The sequence below is a fragment of the Lissotriton helveticus genome, chromosome 3_2, assembly GCF_964261635.1.
Source record: "Lissotriton helveticus chromosome 3_2, aLisHel1.1, whole genome shotgun sequence".
Classification (NCBI taxonomy): domain Eukaryota; kingdom Metazoa; phylum Chordata; class Amphibia; order Caudata; family Salamandridae; genus Lissotriton; species Lissotriton helveticus.
This window is the reverse complement of record NC_136062.1, coordinates 360364939-360379784: the sequence shown is the minus strand read 5'-3', so window position 1 is coordinate 360379784 and position 14846 is coordinate 360364939. Positions and strand designations below refer to the sequence as shown.

At 40.7% G+C, this 14846-nt stretch overlaps 1 protein-coding gene across 2 annotated transcripts in view; it reads right to left on the bottom strand.

Moving 5' to 3' along the window:
- The window catches only part of NADSYN1 (NAD synthetase 1), a 253280-nt gene that overhangs the window by 133301 nt on the left and 105133 nt on the right, over positions 1–14846 (bottom strand). For both annotated transcript variants that reach the window (XM_078684243.1, XM_078684244.1), the window contains exons 9-10: positions 10487–10618; positions 9031–9105 (exon numbers count right to left, since the gene is read on the bottom strand). In XM_078684243.1, coding sequence (XP_078540369.1) covers positions 9031–9105; positions 10487–10618 — 207 coding nt within the window. The remainder of the gene's footprint in view (positions 1–9030; positions 9106–10486; positions 10619–14846) is intronic.

Here is a 14846-nt window from a genome sequence, read left to right as displayed (position 1 = left end):
CATCTCAAATGACATCACTGATGACTCCTTCCACAGAACCACTCACACACCAAATCGCACCCCCATATAACCTCTTGTACGCCCACTCACACAACCACACAGCCACTCACATACCCATTCACCGACCCATACCAGTACTCACACACCCAGTCACTCATTCCTCCATTGAGCCACTCACACACCCACTCATTCCTCCATTGAGCCACTCACACACCCACTCATTCCTCCATTGAGCCACTCACACACCCACTTATTCCTCCATTGAGCCACTCACACACCCACTTATTCACTCGTACAGCCACTCACACAACCATTCAGTCATCCATACAGCCACTCATACTAACAGTCACTCACCCGTACAGCCAGTCACATTGACACACACTCGCCCATTGTATGGCCGCAACGCGTAACGCGGGGTATATGATGTAATAAATCCCCTTTGTGCTTATCTAATCTGTCGTGAACTTTGTGTGCGCTCTACCCAGACCGAACTTTGATGTGATTACCGGCCTGCTCCGCCAGTCAGCGCACTGCCCTCCTTGGGTCTCTGGCTCCCGGAAGGAGCTCTTTGTATGTGTGTATATATAGATCTATATATATCTATCTATCTATCTATCTATCTATCTATCTATCTATCTATCTATATATATATATATATATATATATATATATATATATATATATATATATATATATATATAGATAGATATATATATAGATCTATATATACACACACAATTGTAAGTTTCTTTTAATAATGCTGCAACTACTGAATGCATTTACACCAAATCACAAAAATGCACTTTCCTGAACCAACTTCTACCTTTCTGCCAAATCTGGCGCAATTTTGTTCAGCAGTTTGGGCTGTAGCCGTGTTTGAAGTTCCTTTATAAATTAACATGGGGAAAACGCATTTTTGGACCCCCCCACCCATTTTTCTCACCCCCGCGTTGATGGATCTCCCCAAAACTGTCAAGACAGGAGCTGAAGTGAGTGGCAAGCTAGTTTGAAAAGTTTGTTAAGGATTCAAACGATGGCAAAGTTATTGTCAAATGAAAAAAAGCTTTTCTTATGGAAACTAGGCCCTAACTATAACTACTAGGGGATGGATGAGTATCTAAATATATAGATCTATATATCTAGATAATTAAATCTATATATATATTCTAAAATATTGACAATTCGATTTACCAAGCTGTCTGATGCAATTAGATGGAGGAATTATCAGTTCTCTCTATATTTAGAGACGTTTTGTTGAGTATATATATATATATATATATATATATATATATATATTCACTGAAAAAACCATAGGTTATAGACCATATATAGTTAGGAATTAGCATTTAAAAAACCTTATTTTACTCACACAAAACCATTGAAATTCCATATATAGTTAGTTGCACTAACTATATATCGCGCACCCGCAATCCACTGCTGATCATGTCACATATTACATCATTCATGACATGGTCAGTGACATCACTGATGACATCACTGATGACATCTCAAATGACATCACTGATGAGATCACTGATGACGTCATCCAGTGACTGTATAATTCTGTAAAGTTAAAATATGTCTTACATATTGAAGAATGAATGGATGTATAAGTGTCTTGATGAAGGATTTAGTAGGGGCATGGCTGACTGTATGAGTGACTGATTAAATGTGTCTCACTGAGTGCATGGGTTAGTGACTAAACTGTCTTAATTTGTGCATCATTATGTCTGTTGTTCTGTAAACTGCTGCATGTGTTGATCATTAGCTATATGATTAACTGTATGGGTTATTGATTGGTTGCCCAAGCATTTGTATGGGAGACTGAGTGTGTGTGTGGGTGGCTGGGAGGTGTATGACTCTCTGCATAGATGTGTGAGCAGTTGATTGACTGGATGTATGGGTTCAAAAGTGCATGTGGAAACAGCTGTATGGGCGGTTGACTGTGTGCATGAGTGTATTGGTGAGTGAATGGATATCTCAGTGCTACATGTCAAAGTAAGTACATATGTAAAACACAGTACATGTGAGAGTTACCATATATAAATAACTGTGCATAAGAGCCAGTGAATGTGTGAGTGGCTGTATGGATCATTGTGAACTTGTATCCAGGATTGTATAAGTGAGTAAATATGTTTTAGTATATGTTTGAATAAGTAAGGTGTGTATAACTGTATAGTTGAGGAAATGGAGGTGTGATTGATTCTTTGCATGACTGACTAAGTGTCTGAGTAACTCCATGGATGAGTGACAGTCTATGAGTGTCTGTTTACACTGAGTGTATCTAAGGTTATATTAGAGTCTGAAGAGGTTTATCGTATTATCACATGAATGATGTCATCAGTGATGTGATCAGTAATGTCAAATGAGATGTCATCAGTGATGTCATCAGTGATGTCATTTGAGATGTCATCAGTGATGTCATCAGTGATGTCATTTGAGATGTCATCAGTGATGTCATCAGTGATGTCACTGACCATGTCATGAATGATGTAATATGTGACATGATCAGCAGTGGATTGCGGGTGCGCGATATATAGTTAGTGCAACTAACTATATATGGAATTTCAATGGTTTTGTGTGAGTAAAATAAGGTTTTTTAAATGCTAATTCCTAACTATATATGGTCTATAACCTATGGTTTTTTCAGTGAATTTTCAAGGTTTTGTAAATGCTAATTCCTAACTATATATGGTCTATAACCTATGGTTTTTTCAGTGAATTTTCAAGGTTTTGTAAATGCTAATTCCTAACTATATATGGTCCATAACCTATGGTTTTTTCTGTGAATTTCATTGGTTTTTTAACAGCTAATATCTGTAGCTGTAAAATGTATTCTTCTTTAAATCCAAAAATATATTTTATATGTTTATGAATAATTTTTTTTATAAATATTTTTTTTTCTTCGTTCCCGCTTCGCAAATCGGGAAGCTTCCCGTTAGCTGACCTTGATGCCGCGAAATAGACCGCGAGCCGGTAAACGTTTCTTTACCGCAAGTGCCGCGTTACAAAACAACATCGTGACGCCTCCCGTCCGCATGACGTTTCACGTTGTCGCGTGATACGTCATATGACGTACTACGTTAGCGAACTGGTACGCGAAGCGAGTCGCAAAGCGCAGGTTTCTGGAAGCAAACCGGGAGGCCCTGCAAAGCGCTTAACGTAAACACAGCAAGTCATGTGACTTGGTAATAACACTTTTCATTGGTTCATTTCACTTTTGGTTTCCTAATGATGTAAGACTAGGTCATATAATCTAAAATGAACACTTTTGATTGGTTGAGAACTCTTGTTTTTCCCAAATGATGAAAATCCCTCCTTCTTTCCTCACTCTGACTTTCATCATTGTGAGAGAAAGACCCTTTGTGATCACTGAGCAATGGCTTCTTTAGTAGCTTCAGCTGGTGCTTCCCCACCACCTCCACCACATCCAAGGAAGAGTGGACCACCTGCTCAAGTTATAATTCAACAAGAAGAAGAAGAAGAGGAACAGGAGGACGAGCACGAAGAGAGGCAGTTTTTGCCTGAGCAGCCCAGGACGTCTCACCGGAAAGAAAACTTCATTTGGCAATTTTTTAAAATTCCCAAAGGTCAGAAAAAAGTAAATGCAAGATACGTAACTTGCCTTATATGTCAAGATAGACTGTCCAGAGGGACCGACAAAAAATACAGTTTCGGAAACTACACAATGCATCGCCATATGACTAGGTGGCATCCTAACAACTACAGTGCTGCACAGTTTCGGAACGACCTAGATAATCTCCCTATTATGGCCAGAAGATCTGTTGTACCGGAAGTAACGGGACCAGAGGGCAGGGAGATGGTGCCAAATATACAAATGAGATTTGGTGATGTAAAACACATCTGCGTATTTTGCGATGGATTCATTTCCTACGGAGAAAAAAGCATCACTCTGATCAACAGAGCTATTGACTATCATATGCAAGTTTGTACGAAACGCCCAAAATAATAAATACTTCTTTTTTTTGTTTTGTTGCTCCTGTTGAGCCCTTTACAATGAATCGTTTTCATTGCCCCCTCCAAGAAAACCCCCAAAAAATATAAAACTGTTCCGAAAAATTCAAAAACAGTAAAAAAATGTTCAGAAAAATAAAAAAAAAAGTTCTTTTCAGAACTACCTCCCCGTTATTAAAAAATTGGTACAATATTTGGAACTGTGCCAACCTCTATTTCTCTTAGTTCGCTTCCCAGTTCACTCGCCGGTACGCGAACCGGAAGCGAACCAAAAACAGTAAGTATAAGGGAAGGAAACAGACACTTATGTTAAAAGAAAGACAGCTATAGGGGAGTAAACTAGAGATACTATTACCCGTAATCCACTGCTGATGATGTCACATATTACATCATTCATGACATGCTCAGTGACATCATCAGCAGAGGATTGCGGGTTTTTTGGCAACATGCCTTATCCACGGTTTAATAACGCTGCCTTTTGCTTTATATAAGTTTTCAAATTGTATGAAATATATACCAATAGGTCGTTATGAACCTTTAGGTAGTGCTTTTCTTCATGAGGTCTGGTCGCTTCCATACACATACAGATGTTTCAAAGATGATCAAGAAGTTTATCTGAATGGAGAGGAATGCACTGAGACGCCAGATCATTCACTAATGTGTAGGCACATACAGTTACACGGTTCATGCAACAAACACCGACCAAATATGGCTTGCGTGTTGCAAGGCACGCCAGTTCCTGCTATCATCCCCACGTTCAAGTTGTTGGAAAATGGTAGTTATTTGATGCTCAATAATGAAGATTGTTCTGAGTTAATTAAAAGTATTCCTTTTATCGTAACAGTAAGTGAACGGGTTATTTGCTGCAGAAATGTTCTATTTCCTCCCACACATGAACATAGGGAGTTTTCAATCTGGCCACAAATACCAACCTTGGGACACGTTTCAACGGCATGGCAAGAATAAGAGCTCTTTTGTCTCAGAGAGAGGTGGCCTTGAGTTCGGCCCGTGAAACTTTCGTACTTCACATAGCGAACACCCGTACAGAGGTGCACACCCTTTTCAATTAAGATTTGCCTTTCAATTTCAGCAACATGTTTCCGACTATCTTTAACGCATCCTCCACAAAGTCCCTGGCGCACTTTTTTAAAGTTGTTACCAGTGGTCTCGTGACTTCATTTGAGAAAATCTTTGGAGTCATCCCTGCTTCCTTTCATTCTATTTTCTCCACTCTGGTTCGTGGATTGGCATTTTTACTTGCATTACCAGCGGACGCTCTTGTGCTTTTTTACATTTTTAAATATGGATGTCCCTCCTATGCAACCTCCCACCCTGCAGCTGCTGACACTGTTCCGCAATCGCATGCTAGAATATTATGGCACAATGCCGTTGGCGATATTAAGCACGGCATATGGATTATCTTTTCGATTCTCCTACTTCACCTGTGTCCAGCCTGTATTTCACTGCCTGACCTGTGATTTCGATTGGGCCATTGATTTGTGTCTCTGCGGACCGGTTTCTCCTGACGTCGACTTTAATCAGCTGATGACTCCTATCATTACTCACGAGTTGGTTTGTCCTGGCGAAAGGATTATGGCTGTGGCATTGATGCATGGACTACTTGGTCCCTGGAATTTACTGGCGGCAGCACAGTCTTTCTTGGAACAGAGCTTTCTTGAAAACCCACCGAGCTGTCCTCTGATGGTGGTAGAGGATCCGGTGCTGGGAGAGCACGTATGTTCTTTTCCGCTTTTAAATTGGATGGCTGAACTGTTTTCGGATGAAGACGGTGACTTCCTATTGGAGGCTGTTGCAGCTTATTTTGCATACACAGTTATGTCATAGACCTTTTTCATGTTTGATATGCTGTGTACTAGCATTTCATTGACAATTCATTGACTTATTTGTCAAGTTTTTATTATTTACCTTGCCTATTGGCTTAAGACTCGATAAAGTACTTGGCTGTTTTATTTTTCTTTAGCATTAAATTTTCCTAGTTTTTAATGCTTTACCTTGCGGACCGTCCACATATAAACTTGCAATCTGCTCTCATGAGATGGCACTTCTATTATCTTATTCAGTTCGTTTCCGGATCATGGGGAGGTGTCATCTAGGTCCTGGATATCTTTACACCGTGTTAAGTTAGCATGGGCTCATTACCGGTTTAAACGCCATTTTTCCTTTTTTGCAACTTCTGCACACGACACTTAGTTGTTGCTTTAGCTTTCCACCTAGTAGTTCATCGTGGTTTACATGAGAATAATATGTTATTGGTCTACTATCTGCTTTACTTGTTAAACTATATCTGTACAGCGAGTGCTAAAGTTTCAAGAACAACACGATACAGAATTGTTATGAGGTCTGATCTCCACGACTTCATACTCATAACATAAGTGCAACTTCTGCCAATTCTGGGCATGAGGCGGGTTTTATATTGCTTTGCCGAACACACATACACAACAGTTGATGCGGTTCACATGAAGAGAGAGCTGGTGAATGCTGATGTGATTCCTTCAAATCTAAGACACTAAAGTATGGGCACGCCCTAAACCAACACAAAGAGACCTTCTTAGCAAATAATATAATATGTGTATTAGGGAGGGTGAGATATAAGCAGCCGCGGGCCGTGGAGGGAGTTACGATGGGGCAGGGAGGCGGGGAGGGGGAGAAGCAGGGTGGAGCCCTCTCTACCTTGCCCCTCCCCCTCCCCGCCTCCCTGCCCCACCGTAACTCCCTCCACGGCCCGCGGCTGCTTATAAGTGTTGCTAACTCTTATTCATTTACAGCATGTTAACATACTGTCACCATTCGCTTTTTATGTACTAGTAACTATGCTGGTAATTTTGCTACTGATAATATGTGTACTTGTATTCTCCACCCTGCTTCTCCCCCTCCCCGCCTCCCTGCCTCACCGTAACTCCCTCCACGGCCGCTTATAAGTGTTGCTAACTCTTATTCATTTACAGCATGTTAACATACTATCACCATTCACTTTTTATGTACTAGTAACTATGCTGGTAATTTTGCTACTGATAATATGTGTACTTTTATTATCTAAGGTACTACGCCTGAGAAGACGGCATTAGTAAATAAACATTTCAAATACACATCTGTTCTTCTTAACTCCATGTTCTGGTTTCTAAGAAATCTATAACGACCGACTGTTCATGAGTTCCACGTATCCTGAGGTACTATAAGTTCATATTCTGGATTGTCTAAACATTGAGAGTTTGTTATATCCAATGTGACACTGTACCTAGCTTGCTAAGGAGTTTTTCATTACTAACGTGAGTTTTGGGACACCCTAATTCGCCGAGGTTCCAATCCTCTGTCCACAGTTCTGTGTGAGAACAGAAACCCTGCGACAGGGGCACCCCCGACCCTTGCTGGAGCTTCATCACACTTGCGATACAACTCCAGCAATGCATTCGCCGAGGTTCCAATCCTCTGTCCACAGTTCTGTGTGAGAACAGAAACCCTGCGACAGGGGCACCCCGACCCTTGCTGGAGCTTCATCACACTTGCGATACAACTCCAGCAATGCGCCACCTTTACGGCACAGATACATCACGCATCTGTGCTGTTTTTGCCCCATGATGCGCCGCATTGTAAATGCAGCACACCATAGGTGACGGAACAGCGGCACAGAATGACTAACACATCCCTGGTGATGCGCCAGTCATCATAAATGTATCCCTATGCTTCTTATCTTGTTAGAGATGAACCGCCATATGTATCATCAAAGTTTTTTGCATTTCCTAAATAGCGAACTTTAAGGAATAAATAGCGATTCTTTACCATTCCTAGTTTGCGATGAGCTATTTGCTAATTAGCCGAATGTAGCCCAATGAAGCCCAATGTAGCCCAATGTAGCCCAAAGATGGCCGCCAGACACACAAAAAAACAAATGTAGCCCAAATATCAGCCAGATGTAGCCCAACTATAGCCCAGTGACAGAATGACCAATCAGCTTCGCAAACCTCCGTTACGCGAAGCGGAGCGCTGTTACAGATATATATCTTTTTTTGAACGTTAATTTCTCAAAATCCACTGGAGCACATATATTGAGACCTAGCAAAGGCACATCGGGCTACCAGTCCCTAATATTTTGCCAAGTTTCGTGCAAATCCATTCAGCCGTTCGATTATTATTATTATTTTTTTTTTTGCCCCGCGGGGCCCTTTTAAAACCTCCACATCAAACCTAGGGGGTCAGCGAGGATCTACTATTCCCCCTTATGGTCATTTGCCCCTTCGCTTTCGCCTCCTCTTGTCTCTCGATCCTACCGAGAGACAAGATGGCGGCCGCTACGGACTATTTGGAATGTTGACAGACGCCGGAGAACCAATCAGCTTCGCTTCACAAAGCTCCGTTGCGCGAAAAGTCCGCGTCCTGGGCCGCTGCCCAGTCCGCTGTTACAGATATATATCTTTTTTTTAAACGTTAATTTCTCAAAATCCACTGCAGCACATATATTGAGACCTACAAAAGGCACATCGGGCTACCAGTCCCTACAATTTTGCCAAGTTTCGTGCAAATCCATTCAGCCGTTCGGGCTAAAAGTGAGGCCAACCGCCCTATGGAAATTAACATGGGAAAAACGCGTTTTGGGACCCCCCTTTTTTCTCGGCCCCCCCTTGACGAACCCCCCCAAAATTTTCAGGGGCTGCTCAGAAACAAAATGTGCCATTTTCCTGAAAATTTCAGCCAATTCCGTCCACAAACGCCAAAGTTATTAGACATAGAATTTTCAAAAAACCCATAGAGAAAAAATCCTAACTATATATACCTACTGGCGACCGCCAGTAGGTAATATATATATATATAAAGAATGCATGACTATTAATATATATGATTTCTTAAAATTGATAACAGTTTTTGAAGCCGGCACACAACATGTCAGTATAGGTTTAAAATAATGTTTTTTCTATTAAAAAGACGTTCGTAAGACAGCAGTTTGAAGGAATTTTAGGGAAGGAGAAAATCATAAGCATTGAAAGCCATTTAAAGAAGGCACAAATGCTTACATTTTTAGTCATCAGGTTGAATGCTTACCGCCAGGCTTCGAGAAGACATCTCTGCCCTGTAACTCCTGATGTCTTCCAAATCCATTGTTGCAGTCAAGACCTCCTGTGGAAAAAGGATCACATCAGCAAAGTGAGTATACACCATTGTTAATGAAATAGAGCAGTCCACTTGTCCCACTTAACAAGTTCATGCAAATATGTGATTTTAGACTAACAGAGATAAAGGAGCACAGTAAGAATATATAATTTAGCTGGATATCATTGTACCCAAAACAACCTACATTAAAGTTTTTTAACAACTTCAGATGAAGTAAATGTAAGCACACTAGCTTTTAAGCCCCACAGCAAAGTAGCACTGCTCACCCCAGTTCCCATCTATTAAAGTCAGAGGAACTGCTCAATTTACAACAGTGGAGCTTTAGCTGCCTTTGCCATTGGCCTATCTGCAACATGACCCTCACTTTTAGAATAACAGAAGGCCCACTCTACTTCGGGGGGGGCTTCTGATAGTGATATTTGCAGCACAGGACCTCCATGCAAGGAAACATGTCCCAGATGGAAAAGGGAGAAAACATCTCCCCCATCAGGGACAGTGCTAATTTGTTTTTGACCGGGTTGTAATACAAAGAATTGCCTACCAGCTGCCTTGATATGATGGGCCTACAGTTTTGCAAAAAGTAAATTCAGCGGATTTGTGGGAACATTATTGGGAAATATCCTCCTGACCCGATGGGAGCTCGACGTTTTCTTGACAGCCACCACAGTGCTGACGTGAGGTCTCTGCTGCCCTTGTGATCTCGCACCCTGTCGATCAAGCTTTAAATGAGACCCATAACACTGCATATTCATTACTAACCTACATAATAAATTCAAGGTCAAGTTACAGAGATAGTAAAAATAATTCTATTACTGTTTGAGTTAGAGATTTCCCACACAGAATCCTGAACCACATATCCCACTCATGTACAGATACTCACATTACCAAAATGCATTTAATTATAAAATAAATGTACCGCATTATTCAATAATTGTTCTGGTCGGCTTATCCCAGTCATACGAATTGCTATGCCAAGTTTTTCCCTTCAATTTCCTACATAAAAGTATGCAAATATAACAGGCAACCTTGTCCCCATCATTGCACACCCATCGGTGTATTTAAAATAGGCACGGTGAGACTAGTAGGTGACAAGAAAACACAACACTATATGGAGTATGCTATCCTTCACATGTACACAGGGCTATACAATTTTAAAGAAAGGATGCTAGAGAGGACGCGAGAGATGTGGGATTCTAGATAATTAATACATTCATTTGAATGTTTCACCTTAATTCTATCAATCAGATCTTTAATTTGTTACATAAATATTGGAAGGAATAAACAGGGAAGCGGTCATCAATAATCCACGAAAACCTATATTTAAAACATGAAAACCCAGGCCATGATGATTACTCTCAGATGTAACATTGTTAGAAAGGCAACATACCACATCATCTAAGGAGAACTGGGCACCTTGTGAAATAATGTCTCCATTCAAAGAAATCATGGCACACCCATCGTAGTAGAGGCGGTCACCATCGCAGCCCTTCTGATTGGCCAGTATATAGACACCACCATTCTGAAAACAAACCAGAGATCAGTGTTTATCAATGTGTGTCCATCATGCAGTACATTGAGGGTTATTCATGACAGGTCAACATTCTAGGAGGTACCTTAACGCCTCAATGACATTACAACACAACAATGAATGGTATCAAATATAAGATCAAATATAATACTCTTAAACCTGAGATTTTCTAAAGAGAGGAACATTTTTTTTTTTTTTTAACAAAATGTAAAAAAGTTAACCAAAATAAAACGATATGTCAAGACAAAAAACAGCTTGTACTGTACATCTACCATTACAACAATCAATTTCACCTTCAAAGTTAGAACTTTGAAATTGTGAGACAAAAGTACTGCCGTTCACTTATACACCTAATTGCTTTTGTTAGAGCCGCCCTTTCAGTGTTCTAGAGGTCATAAAAGAGACAAACAGTACTATAAATTAATATTAGATTTTGTACAAAAAACACACGCCACCAGGTAGCAATTAACACAAATACAGATGCTGTCACTCAGTATGCCATATTTCTTTGTTCAGCTTTTTAGTGCATTGGGTGCTGGTGCACTGAGGTAGTTATCCTTATTGAGTTACACTTAGTGGTGCTTGAAAACAGGACATTGTGGGTTCAAAGCTGATGGAGTCACTGGGTGACCTGTGAAGCTTAATGTTGGGATCACATAGGAACTACTAAATAGGCAACTGAAGAGACTTACCTCTAGAGAGAAAAAGTAAGTGCAAAAAACAAGGTTTAATATGTAGGAAATAAGTTCAACATTGGAAGATTGCAAAATAGGAATCAAGTCAGTTTTTCTATGCATCCTCATCAAATTACCATGCTAAATTGAAACATATGTTCCAGCTCCTCTAGACTCTCCCATTCTCCACAACCCTGTGCACCTTTTTTGATTTTCTGTAGATAATGTAAATAAATGTGCAGGCACACATTAAAGTGCATTCACTGAAGAGATGGCTAATGGCAGTATTGTAGGCCTTCATTAGATACTCCATCAAGCAGTCCGGTAGCAAAACTATTCCCAAAAGACAGAATGGTTCATAAGGAATTGCTAGTATATTCACCAAGTTTCACAGCAAAATTAAATGGAGATCAAGGCAATGTTTACTTCCCGGAACAAACAGACGTTTGGTGTTTGAGTTAAGAATTGTCCATGTAAATATAACAATGTATCAGGTTACCAGAAAGAGAATTTCTACAAATATCCTAGTTGTGTATTCTGCAACCAGGAATTTAAGTTTGAAAGTAGCAATGATGCCGGCTGGGTACCAGTTTAAGAATAACAAGTTTTCAGCATTTTTTGCTTCCTCAGATGCGGGCCTGTATTAATCAAGCCATAGCATTCTGTACTGTTCGGAAGTGTGGCTGCCTTTTATCACCCCAGACTTGGAACCTGTAACCAGGAGAAGAACTTTCCAGAACTAGTCCCCTCACACAAAGGCGGGAATCAGCTATAAAAAATATGACCTTCATGGCCCTTGCTCAGTAGTATCTGGACCTGTGGGAAATTCAGAAGGACTGCCTTGCTGTTTGGAAGACTGCCTTTCTGTTAGAAGGACTGGAACTGCTTGCTTGCATTCCAAGCTACCCAGAGTGACCACATAGGCCAGTTGGCTGACCTCCCATGTGAGATACAGGGACACAACAAGCTTCAAGAAGTCTCCCAGCGACTACCCAGCTAACAAGTTACAACTGGACACGCCGTAGCCTTGCTGCTGGCCTCTGCTGGAGTGAGCCCTGATGGCATCAGTTGAATCTCTTACAAAAAGAAAAAGGTGAAAATCTGAAGTTGGGCTCCTCGTGGCCTACAATGTGAATAGAACTCTTTGAGCTAGACTTGAGAAGGTAACTTACTCTTCAGCATGACTAACTTGGTCCTTGTATACGGCTTACGCTCCATTGCAGTAGGTCTGAACTTGTGACTTTACCCTGGTGTAGCACAACCAGGTGGCCATGATTGCCACTTTGTGCTTGTAGGTCCTATTTTCACAAAACTAAAAAAATTAATATCACCGGTACTACCGATTGGATTATTAAATGTGCCTGTATTTAGTTTTGGGATTTTTATCGTGTCGCATTTTTCCTATATCAATGTTTGTCTACTGCATAAATACACTACCCTTTGCCTCTATGTTATGCCTGACTGCTTTTGTGTCAAGCTACTAGTTGGTTACGTTTAATTTAGTGACTACTGTTGTTAACCCTGGCATGGATTGTGTTATTGCCTCAGCCAAAACCCATTTTCCTACACTGACATATTATTTTGCTATTTTTTAAGACATCTTCTCGTACCTCCACGATCCTAAAGGCCAATTGAAAAAAAATGGAAATATTAGGGAAGTTCGAGAAATTGTCAGGCCTTAAAGTAACTTGGGACAAGTCTTATCTTTCTACACTGTACTAGGTGGCAACAACATTATTATCGGGAGTAGGTCAGTCATCACTGTCCCCGTCCGCCCTCACGTTCAAGTATTTAGGGATTCCGATATACAATCCTCACAGCCGGCAACAAAGATTGGGCAATCCGTGCAATACGAAATTCAATACGATTCTGGAAAAGCCTTGTCCTCTCGGTGATTGGGAGGATCTCCCTGGCTGAGATGGTAATGCTCCCGGATGTTTTAGTGTTTTACTAATTTTCAGGTAATTCTGCCACGTTCATTTATCTGAGATATGATATAATGACAGGGCTACTATAATGTGTGGTCTCACATCTCAAGCACCTGTTATTCCTAAGTACATAGGGTGCCCTATATTGCATACAAGGTATGAAGAAGCACCTCCCGAAATTTCTGAGCACAGCTAGATACTGTTAGTATCGATATCTTAGCAAATTAAGCAAAACATAATTATATTCAGTTGACTGGCCATTGGCAGGCTTGGGGGGCGGGGAGGGTGGTGCGGGGGGGGGGGGGGGGGGGTTGGTACGAGCTTTGCCCGGGTTTCATGTATAACTCTTTAAAAAGTAATCCTTTAACAAAATAGGAAACGTATTCCAGTTGGATCTGCTTTGTATGTCTGAGAAAGAAGTGACTACGGAATAAAATCTGACACATTTCTGACCTATGATTCCCTAGCCAGAGCTAAAAGGCTAGCCTAGAATACAGGAGAAACAGAACCCAGGCACAATATGATGTTGCTTGCGAAGTTAAAGCAAGAGGAGGAAGGCAAAAAGAAAACCTCAACAAATTAAATGCTTTGCTCAATAATACTGCCAAAATACACTTGGATTTAAAAGTTAAATTGGATAAAACTTTAGAAAGAGACATTGACGATCGTGACTGGGATATAATCTCAGCAAAATAGCCAAAAGTATGCAGGAATAGGTTTAAATTCAACTTGATTATCTACATCAACCATACCGCCGCCAGTACAGCTAGGCTATAAATTCAACAATGGTTCAGCTGCTTCCCTAGATTCCACACCACATATGCAAACTATATCCACTTGGTGTCGATTCAGCCAATACTGTCTCTTTACAGGCATGAACTGCTAACTGGCACATGCATCAAAGCTTTTTGCGATCACAAACGGTGCGATTCGCAAAAATCGGCCCTTTGCGATTGCAAACATAGCTTTTGCGATGGAAACCACTTGCCACTCGTAATTTAAGATCTTGCACATTTTTGCAATTTCTTAAATTGTGATTGCATTTAAGGAATCGCAAATTGCGATTTCTTAAATGCAATGCGCCTTTAAAAATAGCGATTACGCATTTAGACCCGCTATTTACCGTGGAATCATACCACATGGTAAATAGTGAAAACTTTGAAAAATGCAGTAAAGTAAATTTTTCAAAGTTGTAGGTTACACACACACGTCCTTGGGAAATGTGTGTGCGCAACATATGTGCACGGATCAATTTCATGGGTGCAACAGCGTGTCCTTTTGACACCCTTGCACCCTTGAAATTGCATGCGCAATTTGCGAGTACCTCTCAGTACTCGCAAATTGCGCTTGCAATTTCCCATTCATTCCTATGGTCCTACAGGCAATTTGCGAGTCGCAAATAAGAAATGTGTAGGAATCGCTATTATTATAGCGATTCCTATATGCATAGGATTTTGCAGGTCCTTAATTGCGAATCCTTAATATTCGCAATTAAAGACTCGCAAAATCCTAGCTTGATGCATGTGCCTGTTAATGACTTAAACAAGACAACTATGCATTCCCTGAGGTTGTCCCCAGTTTGCTCATGCAGGCTAAATATAAGAATAGACCAAGTGC